Below are 26,630 nucleotides of genomic sequence, written 5' to 3' on the forward strand. Positions count from 1 at the left end.
TTTGTGTGGGATATGGAGGCCTAGATAGGTCAAGAAAGAGTTCTGGAGCGGGTGGGAACTGACCTAGGCCTGGAAGAATGGACAGAATTTGTCAAGTATGGAGGAAAGGCCACTGCAGATAGAGGGCACAAAAGGAAGCTCCACTGTGTAGAGGGAGGACTATGCAGAGATGAGTTAAGAGACTTGAGAGGTTATGGCCAGAGAAGGTCATAAACTGGGGTCACACTCATTTAGAACCCTGAATGCCAGGCTGAGTTGTCTGAACTTTATGCTTTAATAAGCCCTTTAAACACACAGAAAGCAACACAGGAGGAAAAATGAGAAGCATGGATACTGCTGAAAAGCAGTCATCTAATCCCTCATAAGGAGACGAGGGGCTGAGCTTTGGGGACAAACGGGAGAATTGGAAGCAAGGGGCTGCTACAAGGAATATTTAGAATGTCGCACCATTTCTTTTGTCCTTTTTTTTGGGGAAGATTTTATTTATTTGACAGAGAGAGACAGCGAGAGAGGGAACACAAGCAGGGGGAGTGGGAGAGGGAGAAGCAGGCTTCCCGCGGAGCGGGGAGCCCGATGCGGGGCTCGATCCCAGGACCCTGGGACTGTGACCTGAGCTGAAGGCAGACGCTTAACCGACTGAGCCACCCAGGCGCCCCTCTTTTGTCCTTTTAACTCACGTGGCTTCCCCCCCACTCCCCTGTCTTCCCATTTATTTCCTTTCCGGACTGCTATGGGCTACCGATTTCTCCTGGCCTAGAGCTCTCACCAGTTCCTCTCATATCCTCAACAGGTATCTGATCATACCTCCAGCCCTGCATCTGGACCAGGCAGTGTGGAAGGAAGCTTTTGCTGGGAAACAATGCCCAGAACCCGACAGGGAAAGACACTTCTTTCCCACCATTTCCATCAGTCACTCCCCCCACGGCTGGGATGGGGCATGAATTTTTCCCACTCAAAACCAGGACACGAGGAGTGTGCCTCGGTGTCCAGTGTACCTCCAGTCTTCCACTTTAGCCCACATCGCTACGCACACCTGAAGAACCAGTATTTGAAAAAGGCTGCTACAAACCTTACCTTCTCTCAGGAGGTGGTATGGCAGCGAGGGCTTCCCAGCACCCCTTACAGCCAGTACAACTTTGACCATCTCTACAAGGCAGGCCACATCATCCCGCCTCCCCAGATCAGCAGGGCCCGATGCAAGAAACCCACTGGCCTCAAGTCCTTGCGTTCTTCAGGTCCCTTAGCAAGGATCACCTCCCAGGCTGTGAAGACAGAAAGGTCTGCCAGTCTTAAGAAGCAGCTGAAGGAATCCAAGCCAGCAAGTGTGGGCCAGGAAAAATCTTGCCCTCTCATCCCTCATTCCTGCAGGGATTCAGACATGCCAGGTCTGTCACTTTCTCCAGACATGAATCTGGAGGAGAGGGAAGCCTGGCTGCCACCCCCTGAGAAGGAGGCCAGAGCCTGGGAAGCCATTGTGCTGGAAAAGCTGAACAAGCGCACCGCCCGATGGATCCAGAGCAAACGTCCTCTGAGACCTGGGGTATCCCCCAACAAGTGGCAGAGATTTCTGCACCAGCAATATGACTGGAGCCACATCCGGGATGAGCTTACTTCCGCTAGCGACCTGGAGCTACTGAAACAGCTAGAGGAAGAAGAAACAGCAGAATTTGAGGAGGAAAGTGTTATCCTGCCCACCCAGGAGAGAGAGAAGCCAGAGCTGCTGCTCCCTGTTTATTATAGGTACGTTGGCTGGGGCCTCAGGCACACCTTTGAGAACCTGTGGGTCCCCGTTCACATTCCTTATTTCAGAACACGCTGTCCCACCAACCTCGTGTTCTCCACTATCAACTTGTTCTCTATGATCTCCTTAAAGTAAGGTGCTCAACCAGGTACTACTGACATCCTGGGTTGGACAATTCTTTGTTGTGGGGGGCTATCTTGTGCCTTGTAGGATGTTTAGTAGCATCCCACTGGATGCCAGAAGCACTCTCCAGTTGGGACAACCAAAGATGTCTCCAGACTTTGACACATATCCCCGTAAGGGACCCCAATCATGGTTCCTGGCCTTTCCTAGCAGACTGAGCTATTTTGCTGTCTAGGTGCTCTCAGAAATGTATCCATACTGAGAGAGAGAAGGCAGAGATCTCAAGGCTCTGAGGTTTGGTTCTGTCTCACTTTGAATAAGGGGCCACTGTGTCACTGATGCAAAAACTGACTGGCAACCAGACAGAGAACTAAATAACCTGAGGGTTGATTACTGCATGTTTCTCAGATTGCTTTCTTCTCACTTGTAGCTCGAGGGAAGACCAGAACTATTACAATATCTGATTCCCAAAAGTGAACTAAAAGTGAAGTGGGAATCCATTTATTTGTTCATTTATTGGACAAACATGAACTGCCTTCCTACTCCTTGCCAGGTACTCTGCAAGGTGCTGGGAATACAACGTAAACGAGAGACCCTTTAAGGAGCTTATGACCTGTTCACTGGGGTTGACAGTCTTTAAATAACCACACACACGATGAAGTGAAGTAATGTAGGAATTGGTTCTCTTCCCCAAGTCCATGTAACCTCTAAGGGCACCATGTTAAAAAAGGTACTGCTGGGAGCCTGGCCACTGTACCATGCTGCCCAGTGGCTGCAGGAGTGGCTCCACTGGAGGAGGAGGAAGGTGGCTGCAGACAGGCCCTTCTGGCGGGCCTGAATATTCATTTGGCACTTTGGGACAAGGCCAATAGTTAAACATAGGTGTTTTCCAGATGTTCATGTGTGTGTGAGGTGAGCTTAAAGAGGAGTGAGCTATGGGTCTGCTGGAAGGCAGGAGGCCCATCTCCTCTTTCCTACCTTTCCCTTTTCTCTCTCTCCCTCCTGCTAAGATTGCCCAATTACTTGCCACAAGTGCAGAGAGCTGAAGCTATGCCTGGCAACAATGAGACTGCTGAGGATATCAAAGCAAAGAAGAACATCTGCCAGCCCCCAAAGCAGAGCCACTTCCGGCAGGTGAATCATCGAGCTGGAAAGTTTGCTTACTCCACAGACAACACCTATGAACAGGAGATATACTTTGGTAATAGAGCTGGGGTGCTGTGCTGAGGGCTGAGGTGGACATGGAGCAGGGAGGTGGAAGGCAGCTGGGGAATGAAATAGTCATGGGTGTGGATAAGAGGCCCTCGAAGACCAACATCCCCTCGTGACTAGCACAGGAGGGTTGTCTTGGCAAGGGGCAGGCAGGTATCTGGTGGGGAGGAATCTGTTGTCCCATTCCTTGCTCTATCCCTTTATCTTACTAAGAAGGTTGTGGAGTGTGGGGTTGTAAAGCAAACAAGATTTGGCTTGGAGAACAACTACCTCTTCTCCTTTCTCTCCTTTGGCGATAATCCCCCATTGAGCTGCTATATTAGAAAAAAATCACAGGCTTTGAAGTCTGGAGGATCCTGGCTTAGCCCTTCCCTACTAACTTTAGCAAATTATATAATCCCTCTGAGCCTTATTTGTAAAACGATATTAACAAAAATGCACTTAAAGCCTGGGTGGCTCGTCAGTTAAGCGTTTGCCTTTGGCTCAGGTCATGATCTCAGGGTCCCAAGATCGAGCCCCACATCAGGCTCCCTGCTCACAGAAACCCTCCTTCTCCCTCTCCTTGCTCGTGCTGTCTCTCACTCTCTCTCTCTCTCTAATAAATAAATAAAATTTTTTTTAAAAAAAAGCACTTCAAGTAAAGAATAGACAGGAAAGCATCTATAATGCTTCTTGCTCAATGCTCAATAAATGTCCATTACCTTCCCCTTCCATCTTGCTATCCTTTCAGTGCCTGGGCTTCCAAGATGTATGATCTAGGTCTGTATGTTCCAAGCTGTTTATTCTTCCTTGCCCCCATCTTGCTCCTCAAATGTCAACTCAAAGTCTTCTTAAAGTGTTTTAACAGAATTATTCAGATGAAGTTATTTATGACTGATAAGAAATGAATTAGATACCCCTTTATTGGGACTTAGCTTTTCATAGAGGACAATGCCTGTAAGTTAAGGCAGGTTCTGCCTTGGCCTCCAAGCCTCTACTAGCTCCTATTTCCAAGCAACAGTCACCTTCAAAGGATGCCCCCACTTCATGGTAATCATGAGTCTTTGGGGCTGAAGAGTAAGGCAGAAGGAAATTGAGTGTGATCCTGGTGACTGAAAACCCAGCGAGAGAGGAAGGAGGCTGGTACTAGGGACTCCTTACTTCTTTTATCTGTTCACAGATCAAGTCCCGATCATACATCAGATTGGTGGAAAGACAGACCACATTTTCCTGGAAAACCTCAATTGCTACAAGAAGCAGCTGTCTAAAGTCTTCCCCGAAACCCCAGAAAGGTGGACTTCCCAGCCAGTTCCTGAAGCACGTAAGCAGGAAGTGGGTAATAGGGGTGATGATGGAAGTGCGCTATTTTTTTTTTTAAGATTTATTTATTTGAGAGAGAGAGCGCGCGTGCACATGCATGAGCGTGTGCACAAGCCAGGGGAAGGGGCAGAGGGAGAGGATCTCAAGCAGACTCCCTGCTGAGCGCAGAGCCCCAAGCGGGGCTCAATCTCACGACCCTGAGATCATGATCTGAGCGGAAATCAAGAGCCAGACACTTAACCGACTGAGCCACCCAGGTGCCCCAGAAATGGGGCTATTTCTTTAAGGACTCTGTTTTACAGGCTGGGCATCACCAGTGTGTAGGGGAGTCCCTTCCTACTAACTAAAAATCATCTCATAAAATTATAAAACACTAACTGTAACTAGAAAGAGCCTTTGTGGAACATCCATTCAGTTGAAATCAGATCAAACTTAGGTGTAACCAAGAGATTTAGGGCCAGGAATTACCAGTGAGGCAGGACCCATCTTCTTCCCATGCTTCCAGAGGAAGTTACATCAAACCCTTGATCCCGCACTCTACCTTGTCCCTTTGGGCTGGTTCTACCTTCCCATTCCATTCTCAGGCCCATACCTGTCTCAGGTACTAGGGTCATCCTCTGTTCTATATTTCTGTTTCATAAGCATGTTTTTCTTAAATCTGTGAGACAGAGAGAGGGAAGGGAGTTGGCCAAGAAATGAGCTTATGAAACAAAAAGTGCCCATCCTCCAAGAGACTATGTTTCCATGTCCCCTGACTTTTCTTTGCAGGGTCACTGTCCTGGTGGGCCCCTTCGTGTGCAGAAACTAATGGTACTAGTGGAGAAAGCACCCCAGCAAAGCCTAGGACTGGGTCTAGGCAAGTCCCCTTCTAGGGCTTCACCTGCTTCATTAGAGCTGAGACGCTAATCATTCCTATAGTAAGGCACTTTGGAAATACTTACTGATTTTGTGATATTTGTTGATACTTAGGTGACTTTGAGAATGCATTTTATAAACCATTAAGTGCTCAAACTCAAGGAATTATTATTAGTATACTACTTTCCCCACAAGGCAACTGTATTGTGTATGCCCTCCCCTCTGAGAATAGGCAAAACCACAAAGAAAGACAGTTGATCAGCGGTTGCTAGGGGAAGGGAGGAATCGGCACAGGGTTTCTTTTTGGGGTGATAAAAATATCCTAAAATTAGACATTGTGATAGTTGTACAACTCTGTGAATATATTAAAAACCACTGAATTGGATACATTTTAAAAGGATGAATTTTATGGTATGTGAATTCTACCTCACAGCTCTTATAAAAAAACAAATCCCCCTGCTGGATTCACATGTCTCACCACCTGTCTCACTGGCTTCACACTTTTTCCCGACTGTGCTAGATGCCTGCCCTCTTTTCCCCAGAACATAGAACATCTAATGAACAAAGAAGCTCTAGAATCTTTCCCACACTTCTTTTTTTAAAATAGCGTTTGAAATTGAGGGGGCCTGGCTGGCTCAGTTGGTGGGAGTATGCGACTCTTAATCTCAGGTTCGGGAGTTCAAGCCCCATGTTGGGTGTGGAGCCTACTTAAAAAAATAATAAATAGGGGCACCTGGGTGACTCAGTCAGTTGAGTGTCTCCCTTCAGCTCACGTCTGATCTCAGGGTCCTGGGATCGAGCCCCCTGTCGGGCTCCCTGTTCAGTGGGGAGTCTGCTTTTCCCTCTCCTCCTGCTCCTCCCCCCTGCTCATGCTCTCTGTCTCTCTCAATCTTTAAAAAAATATTTGAAATTAATCTGGGAGAAGTAAAGTCAGAATAGTAACAGACACACCTTCTTATAACTATTTCATTCATCGTCTCATTCAGGAAATACTAGGTAATGAAAGAATCTAAAAAACAAAAGAAAATTCCTGGAGTTAGGAGGTATGGGTAGATTTTTTTTACTCTCCATTTTGATTGAATTGAAAACCTTAGATGATGATTTCTTTAAAATGATGAAAATTCTCAAGATACAAAGTGTACTTCTTGCTATATAGTCTTAATTTCCCCCAAGTTGTGATATAAAACTCTCTAGTACACCCAGATCATTACGGTTCTTCTCTAGTAAGCACAGGTCTATGGTACAAAGTGAAAGGCACCATCTGTTTCTGCCGACAAAGTATATTGTGCCTTTTATCCCAGAGAAAGCCAAAGGGTTGTCTGTGTGCTCGCGTCAGAGGACTTTTGATGTGGAATGTGGCCAGTGGATGTGTTTATACCTGCCTAGAACTCAAAGGGCTGGAAGCAAAATTAATATTGGCAGTTGTGCATGTTTATTCCCACACAGGTTAAATATGAGAGATCCAAGGCTTTCTCACATCCTTTTTAACTCCCTGAGCAGGAGGATATAGGAGGAAAGGGACTAGACTAATCCGGCCACTACTCACTTCCATGGGAGGGATTTCAAGCAGGCTAAGAGGAGAGAAATGGGGGAGTACCATAGTATCGACTCACCGGGAGCTGACCTGTCTGGAGGTGGTTCTACCTCTCTGGCTGTAAACCCTGTACTGCAAAGGAAGCCAGCCCTCAACAGGGTGACGGAGTGCCCCCAGCTGGGGGAGAACCATTTGGAGGGTATGCTCTGTATAGCATCTGAGCTAAACTGCCTCGGAGTCTCAAAGACTCTTTTCACATTAGAAGAAAGAAATGGCATTGCCTTTCTTGCTCAAAGGAAAGAAAAGATTTAGAACAAATCTAAACAAGTTAGTTAGAATGAAATCTTGAAGCGACACAAACCTTTGGTAGTGACAGATTAGAGCATGAGGCTAAGCAATGCCACAGATCATGAACTTGGTAATCTGGAAATGTTTTTATATTTTTTGCGTTCTCCACACAACTGCTCTTCTTAGGAAGAGACTTTCTGAATCTGACACCAGGGAGATCACGAAGTCTAGAAAACGTAACAACTATAACTGTATTTTTATAATACGTTCTGTCCTCAAATTTCCAGCCGTTGTCATAATGAGGAAAAACTCAGAGACGTGAAAATCTTTCAAACTTAGCAGTTTGTAGCAGCATTCCTCTTCCCAAATTAGAAACATTAAAAAGAAACATAAAAAAGTCAGCACCTGGCTGGCTCAGTCAGAACATGTGACTCTTAATCTTGGTGTCATGAGTTCAAACCCCATGTTCGCTGTAGAGATCACTTACAAATAAATAAACTTAAAAAAAAAAAAAAGATTTGAGAGAGAGAAAGCATGCATGTGTGCCCGAGCAGGGGGAGGGGCAGAGAGAGAGAATCCTCAAGCGACTCCCAGCTGAGCTCGGGGCCTGACAGGGGGCTCGACCCCAGGACACTGAGATCATGACCTGAGCCAAAATCAAGAGTCAAACGCTTAACTGACTGAGCCACCCAGGCACCCCAATAAATAAACAAACTTAAAAAAAAAAGAAGGGGTGCCTGGGTGTCTCGTCATTGGGCGTCTGCCTTTGGCTCAGGTCATGGTCCCAGGGTCCTGGGATCGAGCCCCACATCGGGCTCCCTGCTCGGCGGGAAGCCTGCTTCTCCCTCTCCCACTCCTCCTGCTTGTGTTCCCTCTCTCGCTGTGTCTCTCTCTGTCAAATAAATAAATCTTAAAAAAAAAAAAAGAAAACCTAAAAACTAGGAATGGACAATTACAATCTAAATTGCAATATATCAGATACTGAATTTTGAGCAAAACCTTATTACGTATAAACAAATTTTATTGTTATATTATGTATATGTGTATATATATGTTAATATATATACATTATATTAAATGTATAAAAAGGCTTATATATATCTCAGTTCCCCCCATCATGGCTTTATCATGTCTGTCATCAGGACTTTTCCCAACTCCCTAGGAGTTGTACTTAGTTCCCTGTATAACCATGGGAAAGTTTGTTCTCAAGAGTTTTGTTTTGCCTTGGTGTTGGTCAGGAGCAGGATGTAATGGCAGCTGGGAACGCAGGGCCTAGGGCAGGGGGTAAGCCTATCTCACACTGCATAGCCTGCAGGCCTGTAAAAGGAGCTCCGCGCTGGACGGCTTTGCCCACTCCAGTCAGAGATCTGCTGCCCCGAGTGGGTGAGGAGGATGCTGCCATTAAGACCAGGAGACAGAAGAAGCAGAAGGAGTCACTGAAGGAGGATGTGACTTGGGAACTGGTGGTCCTGCAGAGGATGCTGCAGGAATGGAAGACTGCCTGGGCTCTGAGTGAGTGAAGGGGCAGGGGTGGGTCCAGAGATACCAGTAAACATGTGAGGGAGGAGGAGGTTCTTACCTTGGACTTGTGTTTCTCATCTATGAAAAGCCATCCCTCTCTTGTGAAAACATACAAATCTGGTTACCTCATCAGGGTGTCACTAGAGGAGAGCCTTTCTATCTAACCCTCACCATATGGTTTTCTTCTCATTTCCCTCCCTGCGGCATAGTCATTGAGTGGCACCACGAGACAATAGAGGGCCTGCTGCAGCGCTTGGTGGACGTGCATGATGACATTCGCATCCAAGCCATCATTACATGTGCCACAGCTGCTGTAGAACGGCCCCGGATTGCCACCAGCCAGGGGGACTCAGGTGAGAGCCAGAACTTAACTGCTTGAGAATATAAGCAACTCATACAGCCACAGGCAATGATAACTGGTATGGACCTTCGAGCTTATCTGAGATCATTTTACAAATGAAACCAAGGCCCAGAGACTGGCCTGAATATACACAGCTTATCAGCAAAAGATAAAATTCCTGACTTTTGGTCCAGTGCTTTCGGTACTACATTTCATTACCTTTTGTTTGCTCAGCAGGTTCAAGGAAGTTCACATTGTTCCACCCTGAGAGATCCCATTTGTAATAGCCCCAAATTATATATAGTTTGTGTGTATATACATATACATTATATATATATGTATATACACACACTTTTTTATATAAACCTAAGTTTATTAGGTTTTCCTTTTTTTTTTTTTAAGATTTATTTATTTGACAGAGAGAGACAGTGAGAGAGGGAACACAAGCATGGGGAGTGTGAGAGGGAGAAGCAGGCTTCCCGCCAGGCAGAGAGCCCGATGCGGGGCTCGATCCCAGGACCCTGGGATCATGACCCAAGCTGAAGGCAGACGCTCAATGACTGAGCCACCTGGGCGCCCCCCATCTAGCCTATTCTTAACAAATGGCATAGCAGCCTGCATTGATAATAAGACAGACAGATTAGAAATCCTAAAATCTTAGTCACAGATCCAGCTCTGCCACTTCTTGGGAAGTCAGCCTATCTGAGCTTCAAATTCCTTATCTCTAAAATGAGGATAATTGTGGACTAAAGGTTAACAGGCCCTTTCCCCTTCTACTTGAGAATTTGGGCTTTAGTTAAAATGCCTACCTGTTGCCCTGATCTTTATAGGCAACATTGCTTATAGTAAACATGAACTCTGATAAATCACATCTGGACTGGGAAAACTGCAATGAGATAGAAATGCCTTAAGGAGGTGCCATCCCTTGGGCTTCCACGAGTGCCGTGACTTCTAATAGGCAGGCCCTTTGTGGGCCTGGGACTAGATCTATGGACTTGTTATAAGACATACTCACTGCTGTGGAACATAGCACATGTCCCCAGAAGACTCTGGACGCCGTCCGAAGTGCCTGGAGAACTCTGGCCAGAAGGGATGCCTGATGCTGCCGTCGGCAAATCGTGCTCCCATCCTAGATCCTTCGAAGATTGGTGCTTCGTGTGGTCTGCGAGGCTTGTGAGTCTGACTGCTCCGATCTAAAAAGACTCCCAAAATGACATATTTCAGGTGAGCTCTGCAGTTAATACCTGCCTTGCCTACTTCCATGAGGGCTGCCACACTGAATGAGATGACTACGAAAACACTATAAACGGCAAAGCACCTTCTAAGTATAATTGCTATTATTATTAAAAATACAAAAATAGGGCGCCTGGGTGGCTCAGTTGGTTAAGCGACTGCCTTCGGCTCAGGTCATGATCCTGGAGTCCCGGGATCGAGTCCCGCATCGGGCTCCCTGCTGAGCAGGGAGTCTGCTTCTCCCTCTGACCCTCTTCCCTCTTGTACTGTCTCTCATTCTCTCTCTCTCAAATAAATAAATAAAATCTTTAAAAAAAATACAAAAATATAGGGGTGCCTGGGTGCCTCACTCGGTTAAGTGCCTTCAGTTCGGGTCATGATCCTGGGGTCCTGGAATCGAGCCCCGCAGCGGGCTCCCTGCTGAGTGGGAAGCCTGCTTCTCCCTCTCCCTCTGCCCCTGCTGCTCCCCCTGCCTGTGCTCTGTCAAATACATAAAATCTTAAAATACAAAAATATATATGATAAAGACATCGATTTTCATCACTAAAACTAATGGTGAAGGTCGCCATAGTCTAGTTGGAAACCTTCTGTGGCTTGAATCCAGCTGAGGCCAGGTGATCAAGGACTGGGAACAGGCATACCCAGGATAGAAGTAAGCCATAAAAGCCTGCCCATTGTAGGGGCTCAGCTAAACTCCAATTATATTAACTAGCAGTAAGCACCAGCAACTGAGACTGAGGTCAACCACTATGTGGCTATGGGAAAGAAACTGTGTTGGTGAAAATCAAAGGGGCTAGCACCCTCTTACCTGGTTCTCTTTTGATCACAGACAAGGAGACTGGGAAAGCCCCATCTGTCCAGGACTTGCCAGAGGTTCTACAGCCCGCCCTGGAGGCTGCTCTTTGTGACAAAAATGCCAATGTGCGGATGGCAGCAGCACTATGCCAGTGTGCCATACAGTCGCATAATTCCCTTGCCCAGGACATCATGCACAGTGTCCTTTTGAAGGGTGAGTAACTCCCTGTCACTTCTGACCTGGGAATATGGGGTAAAGACAGGATACCTCACCACCAGCTTTTCCTAATCCTTTCTTCAATATCTGTGAGGTCTACTGTATTAGGAGATTTGGGTTTATATTCATGAACAGCCAGAGACAGTGGTTCCTAGGCACTTTTATAAAATAGGTACACTTCCACCTAGTGGTACCTGGGTGGCTAAGTGTTTCACAGATGCATCTGCCTAGACACCATGCCCCCCGTTCACACAAATTCATTTGAGAGAGCGAGCATGTGAAAGCAAGGTGGGGGAGGGGGCAGTGGACAGGGGGAGAGGGAGAATCTTACACACACTCCATACCCAGTGCCGAGCCCGACAGGGGGCTTGATCTCACAACCCTGAGATCATGATCTGAGTAGAAATCAAGAGTTGGACGCCTAACCAGCTGAGCCACCCAGGTGTCTCACAAATTTACTTTAAAAAAAAAGTTTATTTATATATGTATGTATGTAATCTCTACACCCAGCCTCAGAATCACAACCCCGAGATCATGCTCCTCTCACTGAGCCAGCCAGGTGCCCCATGCACAGATTTAATTTAAAAAGATGACATAACAATATTGAATACTTTCTGAAAATTAAATCACTTGAATACATTGTTCTTCCATCTTTGCACATTAACTCACCGGTATCATCCACACAAACTGTTGGAGTTAATACAAGCAAGACAGTTGTCAGGTGCCCAACTTGCCTGACTGCTCTCTGAAAGAGTGCCTGTTCCTTCCTGTCCTGGGGGCACTGAGGAGATGGGCAGACAAGGATAGCTGGCTGACTGGTTTGACCTTCTGCATATAGACCCTCAACAACTTAATCCATTTGTCTTAAGAAAGTCTCTACTCCAAGGGCACCTGGGTGGCTCAGTCAGTTAAGCCTCTGCCTTCAGCTTAGGTCATGATCCCAGGCTCCTGGGATCAGGTCCTGAATCAAGCTCCACATTGGACTCCCTGCTCAGGGGGAGTCTGCTTCTCCCCCTGCCCCTCCCCACTGCTTGCACTCTCTCTTGACTTTTCTCTCTCCAATAAATAAAATCTTAAAAAAAAAGAGAGACAGAGAGAGATGGAGTCTCCACTCCAGGCTTCCCAGTCTCTAGGTGAAGGAACAACTGTATCTCTCACCCAGGACATAAGAGCCTAGGGCTGTTACCCAACAAGAGCGTTTTAGGATTTGGGTGGCTCAGTCGTTAAGCATCTGCCTTTGGCTCAGGTCATGGTCCCAGGGTCCTGGGATCAAGCCCCACATCGGGCTCCCTGCTTGGCAGGAAGCCTGCTTCTCCCTCTCCCACTCCTCCTGCTTGTGTTCCCTCTCTCGCTGTGTCTGTCAAATAAATAAATAAAATCTTAAAAAAAAGAAAAAAGAGCTTTTTAGGATTTGACTTCTCAGGTTAAGATTTTCAGTCTGTATTTAAAACCTTGATATGATCCATTTTAATACAGGCTTTGACTTCTGTACTGAGTGGGGCACAGGGGAGTAAGATACCAGGCAGGTAACAGCCTTGGGTACCAACCCTGAGGCTGTTCTCTCTGTGGGGAGAACAGATTGCTATTTTTTTCACCCTACCCGACAGGTAATAGCGTGGACAGCTGGGCTGCAGCTCAGTGCTTGGCTCTGGAAGGTGCTGCCACATACCCCGTGATTAAAAGGATCCTCCAGCAGCTGTTCAGTAAAAAGAATGACGACACTGAGTACCAGTCTTGTATGCTCCTGAGCCATCTCAGTGAGAAGACAGTATGTGTTCATTACAGGGTCAGAGAAAGAAACCAAGTTATGGGGAACATTTGAGTCTGAGGTCAGTTCATGTAAGGAATCGAAAATGCAGGTGGCTGAGTAAGATGGTAAGTGTAGTTAAGACTGGACTAAATGTGTGGGTGACCTGGGGTAGAGAGGCGTACAGGTAAAAGGGACCCAGCCACCTGAGACAAAGGTGAGGAAAGTAGGCTGCAGGTGGTTTCTGCGTAAGCAAGAAGAGTTGTGATATGTAGAATGTGCTTCTGCCAAAAGTTTATCATTGAAAACTGCAGACCTACAAGTGTGTTTACTTTCAGTAGAAATGTGAAACTCACAAAGATTGAGGCATATACAAATGATCTTAGGAGTAAAGATAGTAAAAGAGAAGGACCTGGGAATTTTCTGTTCAGGTTACTAAATGTGTACTTTGTTCCCTGATTTAGGATTCCAAAGTCAGTTGGCTCAGATAGAAGAGTGCCCCATATCTTGTAAACCCACTCTTTCCTTGGCTAGGGATGGGCACTTCATGTACTTGTGACGTTAATTAGGCTGAATGCCATGTTAGGATCTAACACTTCAAGGCTCCAGCATCTCTAAAAGTTATCAGGAATATCCACGTAAGTCTTCCATTCCTCAGACCCTGATACACACCATGCTTGCTGTGGAGCTGAACAGCTACCAGTGGAAGGACCGGATCATAGCCTGCCGGGTTCTCTCACAGGTCGGCGGTAATGTCAGTTTGGTAAGCCTTCTGTGTTTCCAGGACAGAAAGTCTAAGCAAAAGGAGGTTGGGAAGCCCTTCCACTTTTTGCTGCTATTTAATATCCCATTCTTACCGAGCAGATCTTTGTCTCTACCTTGCTACCTTAGTCCTAACCCAGAATTATCTTCATATGCCAACATGTCTTTCTGACTCAAGGCACCTGGCTTCTTAGCATGGTGGCAGTTCACCAGTTGTAACCCACACACAATGAAATAAGCAAAAAAAAAAAAACAAAAAAAAAAACCCCTAGGAAAATTTAGAAACTTTTATAGTACTTTGACATTGCCTTAACATGAATGTACTGGGGGGGTGCCTGGGTGGCTCAGTTGGTTAAGCGACTGCCTTCGGCTTGGGTCATAATCCTGGAGTCCCAGGATCGAGTCCCGCATTGGGCTCCCTGCTCGGCAGGGAGTCTGCTTCTCCCTCTGACCCTCTTCCCTCTCGTGCTCTCTCTCTCTCATTCTCACTCTCTCAAAATAAATAATAAATAAATCTTAAAAAAAAAAAAAATGAATGTACTGGGGCGCCTGGGTGGCTCAGTTGGTTGGGCGACTGCCTTCGGCTCAGGTCATGATCCTGGAGTCCCGGGATCGAGTCCCGCATCGGGCTCCCTGCTCGGCAGGGAGTCTGCTTCTCCCTCTGACCTTCCCCCCCTTCATGTACTCTCTCTCTCTCTCAAATAAATAAATAAAATAAAATAAAAAACAACAAAAAACCATGAATGTACTGTGTAAGTACCGGCCAATAACATTCCTCACCACCCCCCCCCGCCCCTGCCAAAACTGGTCCTTCACCAGATAGTTTGAGAAGCACTGACTTAAACTGTCCAACAACCCAACCATACTTAGTGTCTATGTTGGCTCTGAGCGTTCAGCACATAGAGAAGGTATAAAACACAGTCCCTACTTCAAAAAGGCTGACATTATAGTTGGAATAACAATACTAACATACACAAATGATTCAAGTGATAAATGTACAGTACGCTCTTATAACTTTTCAGAGAGAGACATTAGTGTAGGCTGAACCTATCAGAGTTCTGGGAAGGAGTGTGGAACAGCTGGGCAAGACTTGGACAGAACATAAGAGGGACTTCCAGGTGGAGGAAACCTTGACCATCATTTGAGCTTTCACTTGACTTGCTTCTTGCCATTATTTTTAAATCATCTTCAGCTGTCTAAATGGGGGCTTCCCCTTCTTCCTATGTGCCACTATATCTTTTCCTTCTAACACCGAGTACCTCCAAAATGGCCCAGAACACCGCCATTCTCATGAGAAGTTAACACCCTCCACCCTTGGACCCTCACATTTTGAGCAGAAGGCACAAAATCTGGTCATTCAGTATAATCATCTGAAGATGTTTTAGTCTGAGTTAATTCTGACCCAGTTGCCAGGGACCCTTCCTCTTAAGTCCTGACCAGCAAGGAGCACAGTCTTCACCTGGGAGCTTGTGAGAAGGGCAGAATCTCACCTCAGGCTCACTCAATCAGAATCTGCATTTTAACATCTTATTCATTTGCACATTCACCTCCTTAGCACCTGTCACTCAGGATTGCCAACTGAAAATAAAAAGACATGCAGAGCAGGCAGGGGACTGACCTGGCAAAGATGACAACTTCACGTCAGGCTGCTGGAATGAAAGGCACCATGTCCATCAGTCCCTCTACTCATTCAGTAAGCAGTGTCTGACCACATCCTACATGCTCAGCACTATGCCAGCATTAGGGATGCAAAAATACTGTCTTTTCTTGGTAAATGTCATAAATAGCTGTAACAGAGGCAGCTGTAACAGAGGCAGCTGTAAAGCATTATGGGGATTTCCTATGCTTACAGAGGGCAGAGGAGAGTTCACAGAGATGCTTTCTGAGAGAAATCCTAAAAGAGTAGGGAAAAACATTCCACCACGCAGAGGTGGAAGAGAGATGTTTCAGGCAGGGAGAATAGCTTGAGCACATTGACACAGTGATGAACTACAACTGTAGTCATCTTGGTCTCTTCCCTTCTGAATGAAGTACTAATATATAGGGTGGCCAACTGTCCTGGTTTGTCCAGGACATGAGTTTTAGTCCTAAAACCAGAAAAGTCCCAGGCAAACTGGGATGAGCATCACCTTATTAGTGTATAATCATCAAATGTTAAGTCCCTCAAGTACAGATAACATTGGTCCTGACATAGTATAGCAGTTTAAAGCAGAAAGCTTATAAAACAGACTGGGTCTTGAGTCCTGGCTCTAGCATCCAACAGGTTAATCTTGGGCAAGTAAACCTAAGCCTCCCTTCTGTCATCTGTAAATGGTAATCTGCTTCATTGGACTGTTTGGGAGGATTAAGTGATGGGTAAAAACACCTGGCACAGTACCAAGCACAAAACTGATATTCAATAAATGGCAGCTAATTATTACTCCTATTTATAGGATATGAAACATAAGTTGATCCAGATGATGCTGAGTGACTGGAATAAGGAAGTAAGACATGCAGCTGCCCAAGCTCTGGGGCGAATGAGCTTTGGGAAAGAGGTGTACAATACCATCAGGTAAAACCTAGTTAACATGAACTCAGGGAAACTTTTCTCTTCTTAAGTGTTTAGGAAGCCTGGGATCCAGGCAGCCAGCATCTGTTGAGCTGCTTCGTATGCTCAGCATTGTACGGGGTCCCACTGCAGGATTATTTTAAAAATAAAAAATTACCAGTCCCTATAGACACTAACAATGTGGCTAAGGAAAGAATCAGAGTGCCCATTAGGTGTTAAGCACTGTTTTGGATGTTTGAGAGTTCAAAAGTATGACATGATTCTGATTATATAGGCAAGATACACAAATGCTTTGTAAGGTCAACTTTCAGGGAGGATGGATTAGACTACATAGGCAGAGAGAAGGAAAGACATTCCAGGCTGGGAGCCGAATACAAATACAAAAATGAGGGTGGCACATGTGAGGACAGTGAAGAGAACTTGACTGTAGCAAGAGCTACATGAAAGTTTCCTTTATGGAGCCATTCAACATCGTTTAGTGCCCAGCATATGCTAGTAATAGGGGTTGAAATAAGACAGTTGCGATCTCTCCCCAGTGAAACTTAACCTCATGGCATAAGGCTGACTAGGAAAGGGTGGGAATGGATAATGGAGAGCCTACAGACGTTGGATTTTATTTTGAGGGCATTACTGGTGGTGGTGGTGGGAATGCCAAAGTTTAAGGAAGGAAAATAAAAGCACTTGTGCCTTCCAGAGTCAAGCTGAGTCAAGGAAATTTCCAGGAGCGCGTGGAAGCTCTCTCCCTGATTGGTGGGCTCAAGGTCATGACTGCCAGGCTTCTCCCAAGCTTCCTGAGCTGCTTCTCTGATGACTTCATGGCAGTTCGGCGGGCAGCCTGTTTGGCAGCAGGTGCCCTGCAGATCCGCGATAAGATGGTGAGTCAAAGAAACACATTCCCATCTTACCTGATTAACCTGAAGAGGGCATTACCCTGAGCTTCCCTTGTGCATACTACACTCACCATTCTGTGGACACACAGAATGAAAGATCAGAACCGGGAAGGTGAGGGGGTAGATTGGCCACATCAATGAGTCAGTTAGGACCACATTTAGCTCCCAGGGAGCACAAGACTTAACTCTAGAGCACATCCTTGAATCCTGAATCTTGTTCTCACCTCAGTTATGGGCTTTAGGATCAACTCCAGTGAATGGAGTTACAATCCCTATTAGGGGAAAACCTGATTGGAGGTGTTCTAAAGAAGCCTGTATGACCACAGAACTATGGGTTGAGGAAAATCAATCTAGATAGGAGATAATTCAGCTAATACACTATGTGTGCAGGCTAGTACTTCAGCTTCCAGCTCATTTGTCACTAGAATTGATAGAAGCCCATTTTTCAGTGATAGCAAGGTTTAGAGATAAGAGGGGTCCCTGCCTCTGGTTCATTCTTACTCTGATTCTCTCCACTCAACACTGCCCTTTTATTCATCCCAGGTCCTTGAATGCCTTTTGAATCTGATACAGAGGGATCCTTACTGGAAAATCAAGGCATTTGCCATTCAAGGTAGTATGGGAGTGGCACCAGCTTTTCAACCTCAAATACCTTCTCACATGCTGGTATAAATCCCCAGACTCTCCCTAGGAAGGGGACAGAATGTAGGGGGAGAGATGGTTACACCTTCTCAGAAGTTCTTGCCTGAGAAATTGAAGATTATTTTCTTCTTTTTAATTTTTCGTTAAGGATTCTGAGTCTAGGTTTATGTCAATCTGTTAAGGCAAAGGGCTAAAAAGACAGTCCCTGCCAACGGATTTAGTACTAAGTTCTAAGTATGTATCTGCTATTGGATACACTTGCTCTGGAGGCCTCAACTACAGGACCCTACATGTAAAAGTCAGACCAGACACGGGTGCCTGGGTGGCTCAGTCGTTAAGCGTCTGCCTTCGGCTCAGCTCATGATCCCAGGGTCCTGGGATCGAGCCCCACATCAGGCTCCCTGCTCCCTGCTCAGCTGGGAAGCCTGCTTCTCCCTCTGCTCCTCCCCCTGCTTGTGTTCCTGCTCTCGCTGTGTCTCTCTGTCAAATAAATAAATAAAATCTTTAAAAAAAAATAAAAGTCAGACCAGACTGAGGATTGCTGCCGATTTAAAACCCTGACCTCAAACTTTCCTAGAGTTTCTTTTTAGGGATTTTTGGCATTCCTGCTCTCGTTGACCATCTTTGCTTTAGGTAAACCTGTTAAGTAGTTGTGTCTCCTTTCCCCATTATCTTGCCTTGACTAGGCTGGTCCTCTGGGCTCTCTGTCCCATGTCTCATTCCCTACATAAATAAGTCAGTCAGTGTATTCTCACATCCTAATGGGCACGGAGGGGATGGACCCCCCCCCCCAGGACTCCCTTGGAGAGGTCCCACTCTAACCCATCCCTAAAATTCTAGTGATAATTGTCATCTAAAAGAGAAGACACTAGCAAAATAGTTTAATGTCTGCAATACTTAATTTAGCAGGCAGCTGTCTACATACTATTACTGTTATTTGTTAATAAGGGCCATTTCTGGATGTTAGGATACAGCCAACTCCATCTTAAGTGACAGTGGAATATGCTGTCCTCTAATCTCTGCAGCTTTGGGTCAGATTGGCCAGGTGAGCCCCCAGCTGACAGACCTCCTGCTCTGGGCCATCCATTATGAAGAGTCACCAGGTGTACGACTGGAAGCCTGCCGTAGCATCCTAGCCCTCCATCTTCACGGGGACCGGGTCAGAGACACCTTCCTAGATGCGCTGCTCCTAGAGAACCACGAGGCTGTTCTAAAGTAAGCTGTAAACCTAAATCCTGCCACAACCTCTTGTACTGCGAACTCTCCCATCCTTTTTAACAGAATATATCCCTGCCTTTCCAGGATGCCTAATGGCTCTACGTACAGGCTCACCTGTGCCATTCACCTACCTACCTAAGTGGGTAACAGAAAAACTGGCCTAAATTGAATGAAAAGTCAGGTTATGTAGTTCACCTTCCTGTTCTCCATGCCAGGTGGCTTTAAATGATTCATTTATTCAGCTAACATTTATCAAGTGCCTACTGTGATGACAGGCTTTAAGAGTCAAACAGATCAGAGTTTGAATCCCAGCTCAGGCATACACTAGCTGTGTGAACATGGGTAGCTACTTAAACTTTCTGAGCTCATTTTTTCAGATATCAAATGCAGATAACTGTCTGCCTTATGGGTCTGTGGCAATGATTAAAGGGATGACATGTCTAGCATCCACTATAAAAGTGTTCAATAAATGGTACCATTAGTATCTTCCCGAATATATCATCTTAAAAACTAGACAACATCCTTATAAGCTAAGCATCATACCATTTTTGCAGATAAAGCTTAGCAAAACTGCAGTTAGGATTGGGATTGGAATTTAGGATTCTTGATTGATCCTACTCCTCTATTTTCTACCCTTATGCTTTTTTTTTTTTTTTTTTTTTTTTAAGAGTAAGAACGATCTGGGGCGCCTGGGTGGCTCAGTCAGCTAAGGGTCTGCCTTCAGCTCAGGTCATGATCCCAGGGTCCTGGGATCGAGTCCCACATCGGGCTCCCTGCTCAGTGAGGAGTCTGCTTCTCCCTCTGCCCTCCCCCCCCCCGCCCCCCAGCTCCTGCTCTCCAGCTCGCTCTCTCTCAAAAATAAATAAATAAAATCTTTAAAAAAAAGAAGAAAAAAGAGTAAGAACAATCTGGGACACCTCGGTGGCTCAGTTGGTTAAGCATCTGACTCTTGATTTCAGCTCAGGTTGTGAAGCCTGCTTAGAATTCTGTCTCTCCCTCTGCCCTTCCCACCCCCAACTTCCTAAATTTAAAAAAAAAAAAAAAAAGGTAAGAATGATCTAAGAAGTTCCTTTTATCTTTCAGGGAAATTCACCAGGCAATGAAGATACTCAACTTAGAAAATGAAGGAAACCAAGAAATACTTCAGAAGATCAAGAACAGGGTAAGTTAAGTGCAAGCCATGTTTTCAAGAGAAAATTCAGGACTCTCAAGAGTTCCTCAGACCCTTTTCTCCATCACAGAAATACTTTCTACAACCACACAGTTACCGTATTTTCTGAAGATACAAAACATTTATGCAAAAATCACATTATAAAATCCTAGTAAAGACAAAGTAAAAACAATAATCCTGCCAGCCCAATCAAGTAACCCTCAAAATGGGTTATTATTTCTGAAATACTTGTTTTTCCTTCCCCTCCCATTTTCTCCCCACCATCAACTAAACCCAAGTTGTTCTTTTTTATAAGTAGACCTAGAGAAGGAATGAGTGACTGGAGCTCGCCCCCTTGATTTTTTCCTTTTTAACTTTCCTTAATCCCTAAACTGCGGTTTTACCAAAGGAATGCTCTAGCTGAACAGGTGGTTCTAATTTTTCAAAGCTGTTTGATGAGATGAAGAAATAGAGGGACAAAGACTTTAAAAATATAAGATTCTTTCTTCATATAATTCACAAAACCAGCTTCACACAAAGCAAGCATTTCTTAGCAGGTTCCTTTCATCATGCCCAAAAAGCTAAAGTAGATTTTTCATTAATGGGTATAAAAAATGTCCAACCAACATCAGAAGAATGCTGAGGGATTGTACCACCTAATACCAATAAGCACAATGCAGTAAGTTACTTTATTAATGGTTTTTGATGATTTGCAGCCTAATACAGTTTTTTTAACATCATTTCTTCTGATCTAGATTCAAACACTAAGCCAAAAGGACTTGCTGACACAGAAAATATTCAAGATGGAGAGGGTCATAGGAAAAGTGAACGAAGAAACAAAACGTGTTTACTTGCAACCCAAGGAGGGGCAAAAACCACTGAAACTCCATACTTTTCTACAACAAACTTTTCAGGGTAGGTTTCCAAGCGGTGAGTCGTATGCCTTGACTCCTTTAACAAGCCTCTTCTGGGATCTGGACATTTGGGGAGTTTAGTTTCTAGCCCTGTAGGAAGAGTCAGGAAAGGCTGCTACCTTTCGTTTTTGGCCACCATCTTCTCAGTCCTTTTATTTTTTTCTTGTATGCTCCCTGGCTTTTACTTGCTATTTTGTCCCTTAAAAAAAAAAAAAAAAAAAAGAATGATGGGTGCCTGGGTGGCTCAGTTGTTAAGCAGCTGCATTCGGCTCAGGTCATGATCCCAGGGTCCTGGGATCGAGTCCCACATCGGGCTCCCTGCTCAGCGGGAAGCCTGCTTCCCCCTCTCCCCCTGCTTGTGTTCCTGCTCTCGCTGTCTCTGTCTGTCAAATAAATAAATAAAATCTTAAAAAAAAAAAAGAATGAGGTAGTTCTAATTGAACGGATTTGAAAATTAGGTCAAAAAATGAGAGGTTAGGAAAACAAAACAAAAACTACTGTTATGTTTGATTAAGCATCAAAACAAAGCCTTTTAAGTTTACCTTTTAATAGTAGTTACCTCTGGAAAGTGGGGTTGGAGAACAAGAACAAGCTATCACTTTATGTATACCCATGATTTCCCAACTTAAAAAAAACTTCATGAAGTTCTCAACCTTATATAGCTGCACCTGTCAGTTACGGTGATAGGATCTAAAAGTTCTAGACAACCTAAATGAAGTGCAGACATCAAGCTATACCAAAATATACTTACAAAATCTGCGTGCCCAGGCGTAGCAGCAGCCTCAGATCATTCAGTCAGCTGCCTACCAGCCACCACCCCAAACCCAGGTCTTCTGGCTCCAAATCCAGTGCTCTCTCTGGTACACCAGGCTCTCTTCCACCAACCATGAGAACAAGTCACTTGCCAGGTTTGGGGAAGATTCCTCCAACTGCCAGAAAAAAATGAGAGTGGAAAGTAACTTGAACACCAGCCTTCCTTTCCTTCATGGCCAGCTTGCTACAAGTTGGTTGACTGAGGCATAAGTAGGTGACATGCTGCCCTTTGGGAGCAATGCCACCTACTGATGCAAACAAGCACTGAGCAAAAACATAATACACTCAACTTTTCCAACAGGATTGTGATGTTTGGGGTTCAAGTAGCATGATTAATTACCCCCGAAGTTATAGAATTGGCCCCAATCCTACAACCACCCCAAGTTACCTTTCACCTCAGCCATTATAGATTTTCCCTACACCCCCCACCACCCAATTCCTTCAAACACGTCACATAATAATCTAGCCTTAAGAGAAACATCCTTTGGCACTTTAATAACTTTTCTAACATACAAACTCATAGTAACAAACAGGATACTGACCCCAGCCCTCCCCCCAAACTGAGGAAAGAGAACTCAAATGAAGGATGCAAATCCCAAATAAAAACATCTAATGTCTCAAAGCAGAATGACACAGCAAGTGCTACACAGTACACTGAAGCCTGGGGGTGATGATGAGGCTGGTGCTCTGAAATGATCAGGGATCAAAGTTACTTCTGCAGAAAGAGCTCCTTTTTCCACCTCCAACTTCTGCTTTTACTTTTGTGCTTAGATGAAGTGGTGATTCCTAGAAAACCGTCTGAAATTTGTGACATTAAAGCAGTCATAAAGGTAAATGTAAGCAGTCATAAAGGTAAATGGTTCTCAAGGTAAGAACATGAGTCCCCTCACCCCTCCCCCAGCCCCCTGCCAAAAAGGTGGTAATGGTGGTTAAGAGAATCACCACTGTCTTGCTTCCAGCAGTCAACAAGAAACTAGTTCAGGTTAGAGGCATCTTGGTGAGCAGCAGCCCCTTGTCATATAACATGGTTGCCAAGGAAAGCTGGTCCTCCACAGTGTCACAGGGCAGGTCCCCTACTCTCACAAACTCTGGGTAGGAGCGCAGCAAGAGTTCCATAGCATCAGCTTGCTGAGGGTATATCTCCAAGCACTTGGGCTCTTCCAGATGATAAACACGGGAGTTCTCCACTGTATAATAGAGAAACAAATGGCCTCCCTCACCCACCAGCCGAGCTATCCCATCCTGAAGCATGTGCACTTCTGTTTCTGTTGTCAACTGGGCCCCCACGTTCACAGGTTCGCCAGCCTCCCAGCGAATTGGGAGCCCATAAACACTTAGTGCCCTCTCCCTATCAGTCAGCACAGGGGGCAGAGAGTCGTGGATGAAGTCTTTGGCTCGCTGGTCAGCCACAGCATCGACAGGAGCAAAATGTCCCAAGCGGGCAACCAGGACTCGCACCTTCTCCATAAAAGCCGTTCTTCGGGGATCCTTAGAATCCGAGTGCTGGGCCCCCATGTAATCCATGAAGTCTCGGGGGAGACCCCTTCGGAATTCCACATTTTCTTCCATTGCAGCCTGCACTGCCAAAGGCAGTACGGCCTCCAGGAAGTCGCCCCAGGTATTGCGCTGGTACGTGGACAAGGTGAGGTGCAGAGAGTGCACTCCATCCTGGCATTCGGCTTGGTGAATGAAGCCCCGGGGAAAATAGAGCAAATCTCCAGGTTCCAGCACGGTCTGCAGCACCGGCTCACCGAGGTCGTCCTGGCTGAAGTTGGGACTGGAGGTCAGGGCCAGCTCCTCCGTCGGGACCCTGGGTCGGTACACGCGCCAGAGTTTCCTACCTTCCAGCTGCAGCACAAAAGCCTCGATGTCGTCGTAGTGGGGGGCAAAGCCCTGCGAGTTGGGGGGCGTGAGGTAAATGTTGGAGCCTGCCATGCTTCCAAACTGCTCCTGGAGCACAGCCAAAAACTGCCACACGGTGGTCGAGAAAGCCTGCGGACAGAGGAGGCGCAGGGAGCAGCCGGCCTGGTACAGAGACCAGGCGGCGGCGGGCAGCGCGCGGCCGGGCGGGTTGAGGGTCTCGCGCCGCCCGTTGACGTAGCGAGCGGCGTCCAGGTGCTGTCCGAACTGCACCTCCTCGTGGCGCAGCATGGAGTCCAGATCTGCGGTGGAGAAAAGCCCCTGGTAGTAGGCGTGGTCCTGCCGCCGCACCAGCACCGCCTCCCGCTCCCACAGGCGCCGGTAGAAATGGTCGGGCGGCATGGGCGAGATGAGCCACTCGAAGAGGCGCGCTGCCCGCCGCCGGCTGCTGGGGATGCGGTTCAGCTCGGCCAGGACGCGCTGCAGCGGGGAGTCCCAGGCCAGCTCCCCGCCCGTGCTGTCCACCTGCGGCCCCGGCATTGTGGCGGGGGCCACGGACTGCGGGGCGGCCGCCAAGTGCTGGGCATTGCACAGCAGGGCCGAGGATTCTACCACGCGGGCCGGCGCGGCGGGCACCTCCACCAGGCGCGCGGGCGGCGCGGAAGCCGGCACCAGGCGCGCGGGCAGGGCGGGCGCCTCCACCAGGCGGGCCGGCGGGGTCTGCGCCTCCACCAGGCGGGCCGGCGGGGTCTGCGCCTCCACCAGGGAGCGGGGTGTCTGGAGGGAGCGGGCCGCGGGCGAGGCCTCCAGCAGCTCTGCAGGCCCCAGGTGGCCATACGGCTCCCGCCGGGCCGCATCGGGGATGGCCGCCGCCCCACCAGGCAGCGGGTCCCCCGGATCGTCGACCGTCGACTCCACCCTCGAGTCCTCCGAGTCCTCGCTGGGTAGCGTCTGGGCCCTCAGTGCGGCCATGCGGGACGCCACGCTTCTCCTTAGCTGCCTTCGGATCTTCCTGGGCCTTAGGGGCAGGGCCAGGACCGACCCGCTATGCGGCTGCGGCTGGCGCCGGCGTCTCAACCTCCCGCGCCTCAACAGCCCCGTGCTAGCCCGGAGCCCGTCCATGGCGGGAGCCCCTTCCGAGGCTGGCCGGGCTGGGCAGAAAAGGGATCTCGCTGGGAGCCGCTGCAGGGCACTCTGGGAAGGGGGCGCGGCCTCCAGCCGCCTCCGGGTTGGCCACGCCTGCCATTCTTCCACCCGGCGCCTCCCGCTCGCCCGGCTGACAATACTCGGCTTCTCACCAGAATAGTGGTGTCCCTGCCGAATTAGCAAGGGTTCCATATTTGCAGGGCAATTTAAAAACGAATTTGCTGGGGACTCCGGGAGAAAGAAAGTTGTCTACTTATTTAACACTTCTTCTTTAATCTCTGTATATTGGGGTGTTCCCTAGGACGTCCTCATTTCTGAACAGCGTGTTCTCCCCCAACTTTGCACGGGAACGCGCACAATTCCTATTTTCGAGGAATGTTCTTGGGCAAAGATCGAGATTCCTCGGGCAAAGTTCAAACCTCGGGTCCACCGGGTCTTCTTTCTCAGCAGATGACGTCACTGATTGACTCCCTAATTTCCTTCTTTCCTTTGACCAATACAAAAATCTCCGTCTTTTGAGGGTGGGGGGAGCCCCTGGCCGGCTCAGAATGTAGAGCAGAGCGTGTGATCCTTGATCTCAGAGTTGTGAGTTCAAGCCCCACGTTGGGGGTGGAGCCTACCTTAAAAAAAAAAAAGGATATACAAAATCTGAGTCATTGCCCTCTATGATATGGGAAAGAAGTTATAAGCGTTTCTACGTGCGTTCTTGATATCTACCCTTTCCACCCCATCTGGGGTTTTGTTTCATTAGCTGCGACTTCTCTCCTCAGAATCTTCGATCACACCTTCTCTGAATCTTAAACTGACCTCTTAAATCTGACGCTCTCATTTAACAGGCACTATTAAATGTGGTAGGCATGAGGGTGCAATTGTTGAGAACAGCAAGGTCACTATTCTCTGTAAATATTGTTGCTTTGTACATGAAGATTGTGTCTTCATTTGAATCATCTGAGATAAATTCCCAGGAATGGAATTGCTGGGTCAAAGGGCAAGATAGCTTTTGTGATTGTTAATACGTTTTACCAACTCCCTTCAAAAGGGTTTACCAAATTGCCCTTCTGAAGAGTTTACAGTGTTGCAAGCAATTAGGAGTATGTTAGACTACATCTGTTCGATCCTTCCATCCTCTTCAGTCACACTCCTATCCAAACACTTGCCAAAGCTTTTATGTTTTACCCCTGTCCACGTGTCACATTCACCTTTTTAAATTTCTGACTGTAATATGGTCTAATACAGTGGTCCTCAAATGGGGTGATTTTGCCTCCCAGGAAACACTGGGGATGGGGCTGAATGTTAAAATATGCAGTGGGTAGAGGCCAGACATGCTGTTAAACACCTGCAGTGCAAAGGACACTCTCCCCCACCAGATATTTATCTGACACAGAATGTCACTAGTGCCTAGTGCTGAGACCAAGAAACCTTGGTCTATTATAAGTAGTTTCCCAACTGGTCTCTAACTTTGATCCTCCCTATGCCAGTTTATAACACAGATAGCAACAAATTTTCTCAAATTGTGGCCCCAGATTTGCCATTACCTCACTGAAAACCCATCTGGTACTCCATCGACTAATCTGAGCTCCTCAGCTAGGTTCTGAAGTCACGTAATGTCACAGCTTTATCAGTCACAATTCCCCTAAGCTCTACTTCTAGAAGTTTAACTATTTGCTGTTCCTTGCCTGTGTTCGCCATACCTTTCTTTACTCATGCTGTTTCCCCTAAATGCTGTCCTCCAAACGTCTTTTGTGAAAACCCTCATTAAAGCCCATTTCACAATCCATCTCC

At 46.8% G+C, this 26,630-nt stretch overlaps 2 protein-coding genes across 10 annotated transcripts in view; one reads left to right on the forward strand and one right to left on the reverse strand.

The window, feature by feature from the left end:
* RIOX1 (ribosomal oxygenase 1) overlaps positions 1 to 24,867 on the reverse strand; it is a 31,513-nt gene extending 6,646 nt beyond the window's left edge. For 2 of the 8 annotated variants that reach the window (XM_027569870.2, XM_027569871.1), the window contains exons 1-3: positions 21,781 to 24,867; positions 21,149 to 21,228; positions 9,929 to 10,106 (exon numbers count right to left, since the gene is read on the reverse strand). In XM_027569870.2, coding sequence (XP_027425671.1) covers positions 22,821 to 24,824 — 2,004 coding nt within the window. In that variant the 5' untranslated portion in view covers positions 24,825 to 24,867 and the 3' untranslated portion in view covers positions 9,929 to 10,106; positions 21,149 to 21,228; positions 21,781 to 22,820. Of the gene's footprint in view, positions 1 to 1,558; positions 1,643 to 9,446; positions 10,116 to 21,089; positions 21,229 to 21,780 lie in introns of those variants that run through there. The other 6 variants (XM_027569869.1, XM_027569867.1, XM_027569873.1 and 3 more) reach the window with 6 other exon arrangements.
* HEATR4 (HEAT repeat containing 4) overlaps positions 661 to 26,630 on the forward strand; it is a 35,808-nt gene continuing 9,838 nt past the window's right edge. The window contains exons 1-15 of one of the 2 annotated variants that reach the window (XM_027569864.1): positions 661 to 1,740; positions 2,875 to 3,065; positions 4,236 to 4,376; positions 8,361 to 8,564; positions 8,783 to 8,926; positions 10,976 to 11,155; positions 12,766 to 12,926; positions 13,564 to 13,668; positions 16,100 to 16,218; positions 16,910 to 17,090; positions 17,649 to 17,718; positions 18,773 to 18,962; positions 20,049 to 20,127; positions 20,871 to 21,030; positions 22,614 to 22,672. In XM_027569864.1, the coding sequence (XP_027425665.1) occupies positions 860 to 1,740; positions 2,875 to 3,065; positions 4,236 to 4,376; positions 8,361 to 8,564; positions 8,783 to 8,926; positions 10,976 to 11,155; positions 12,766 to 12,926; positions 13,564 to 13,668; positions 16,100 to 16,218; positions 16,910 to 17,090; positions 17,649 to 17,718; positions 18,773 to 18,962; positions 20,049 to 20,127; positions 20,871 to 21,030; positions 22,614 to 22,672 (2,865 nt within the window). In that variant the 5' untranslated portion in view covers positions 661 to 859. The remainder of the gene's footprint in view (positions 1,741 to 2,874; positions 3,066 to 4,235; positions 4,377 to 8,360; positions 8,565 to 8,782; positions 8,927 to 10,975; positions 11,156 to 12,765; positions 12,927 to 13,563; positions 13,669 to 16,099; positions 16,219 to 16,909; positions 17,091 to 17,648; positions 17,719 to 18,772; positions 18,963 to 20,048; positions 20,128 to 20,870; positions 21,031 to 22,613; positions 22,673 to 26,630) is intronic. The other variant, XM_027569865.1, reaches the window with a different exon arrangement.

The sequence above is a fragment of the Zalophus californianus genome, chromosome 6 (assembly GCF_009762305.2).
Source record: "Zalophus californianus isolate mZalCal1 chromosome 6, mZalCal1.pri.v2, whole genome shotgun sequence".
NCBI lineage: Eukaryota > Metazoa > Chordata > Mammalia > Carnivora > Otariidae > Zalophus > Zalophus californianus.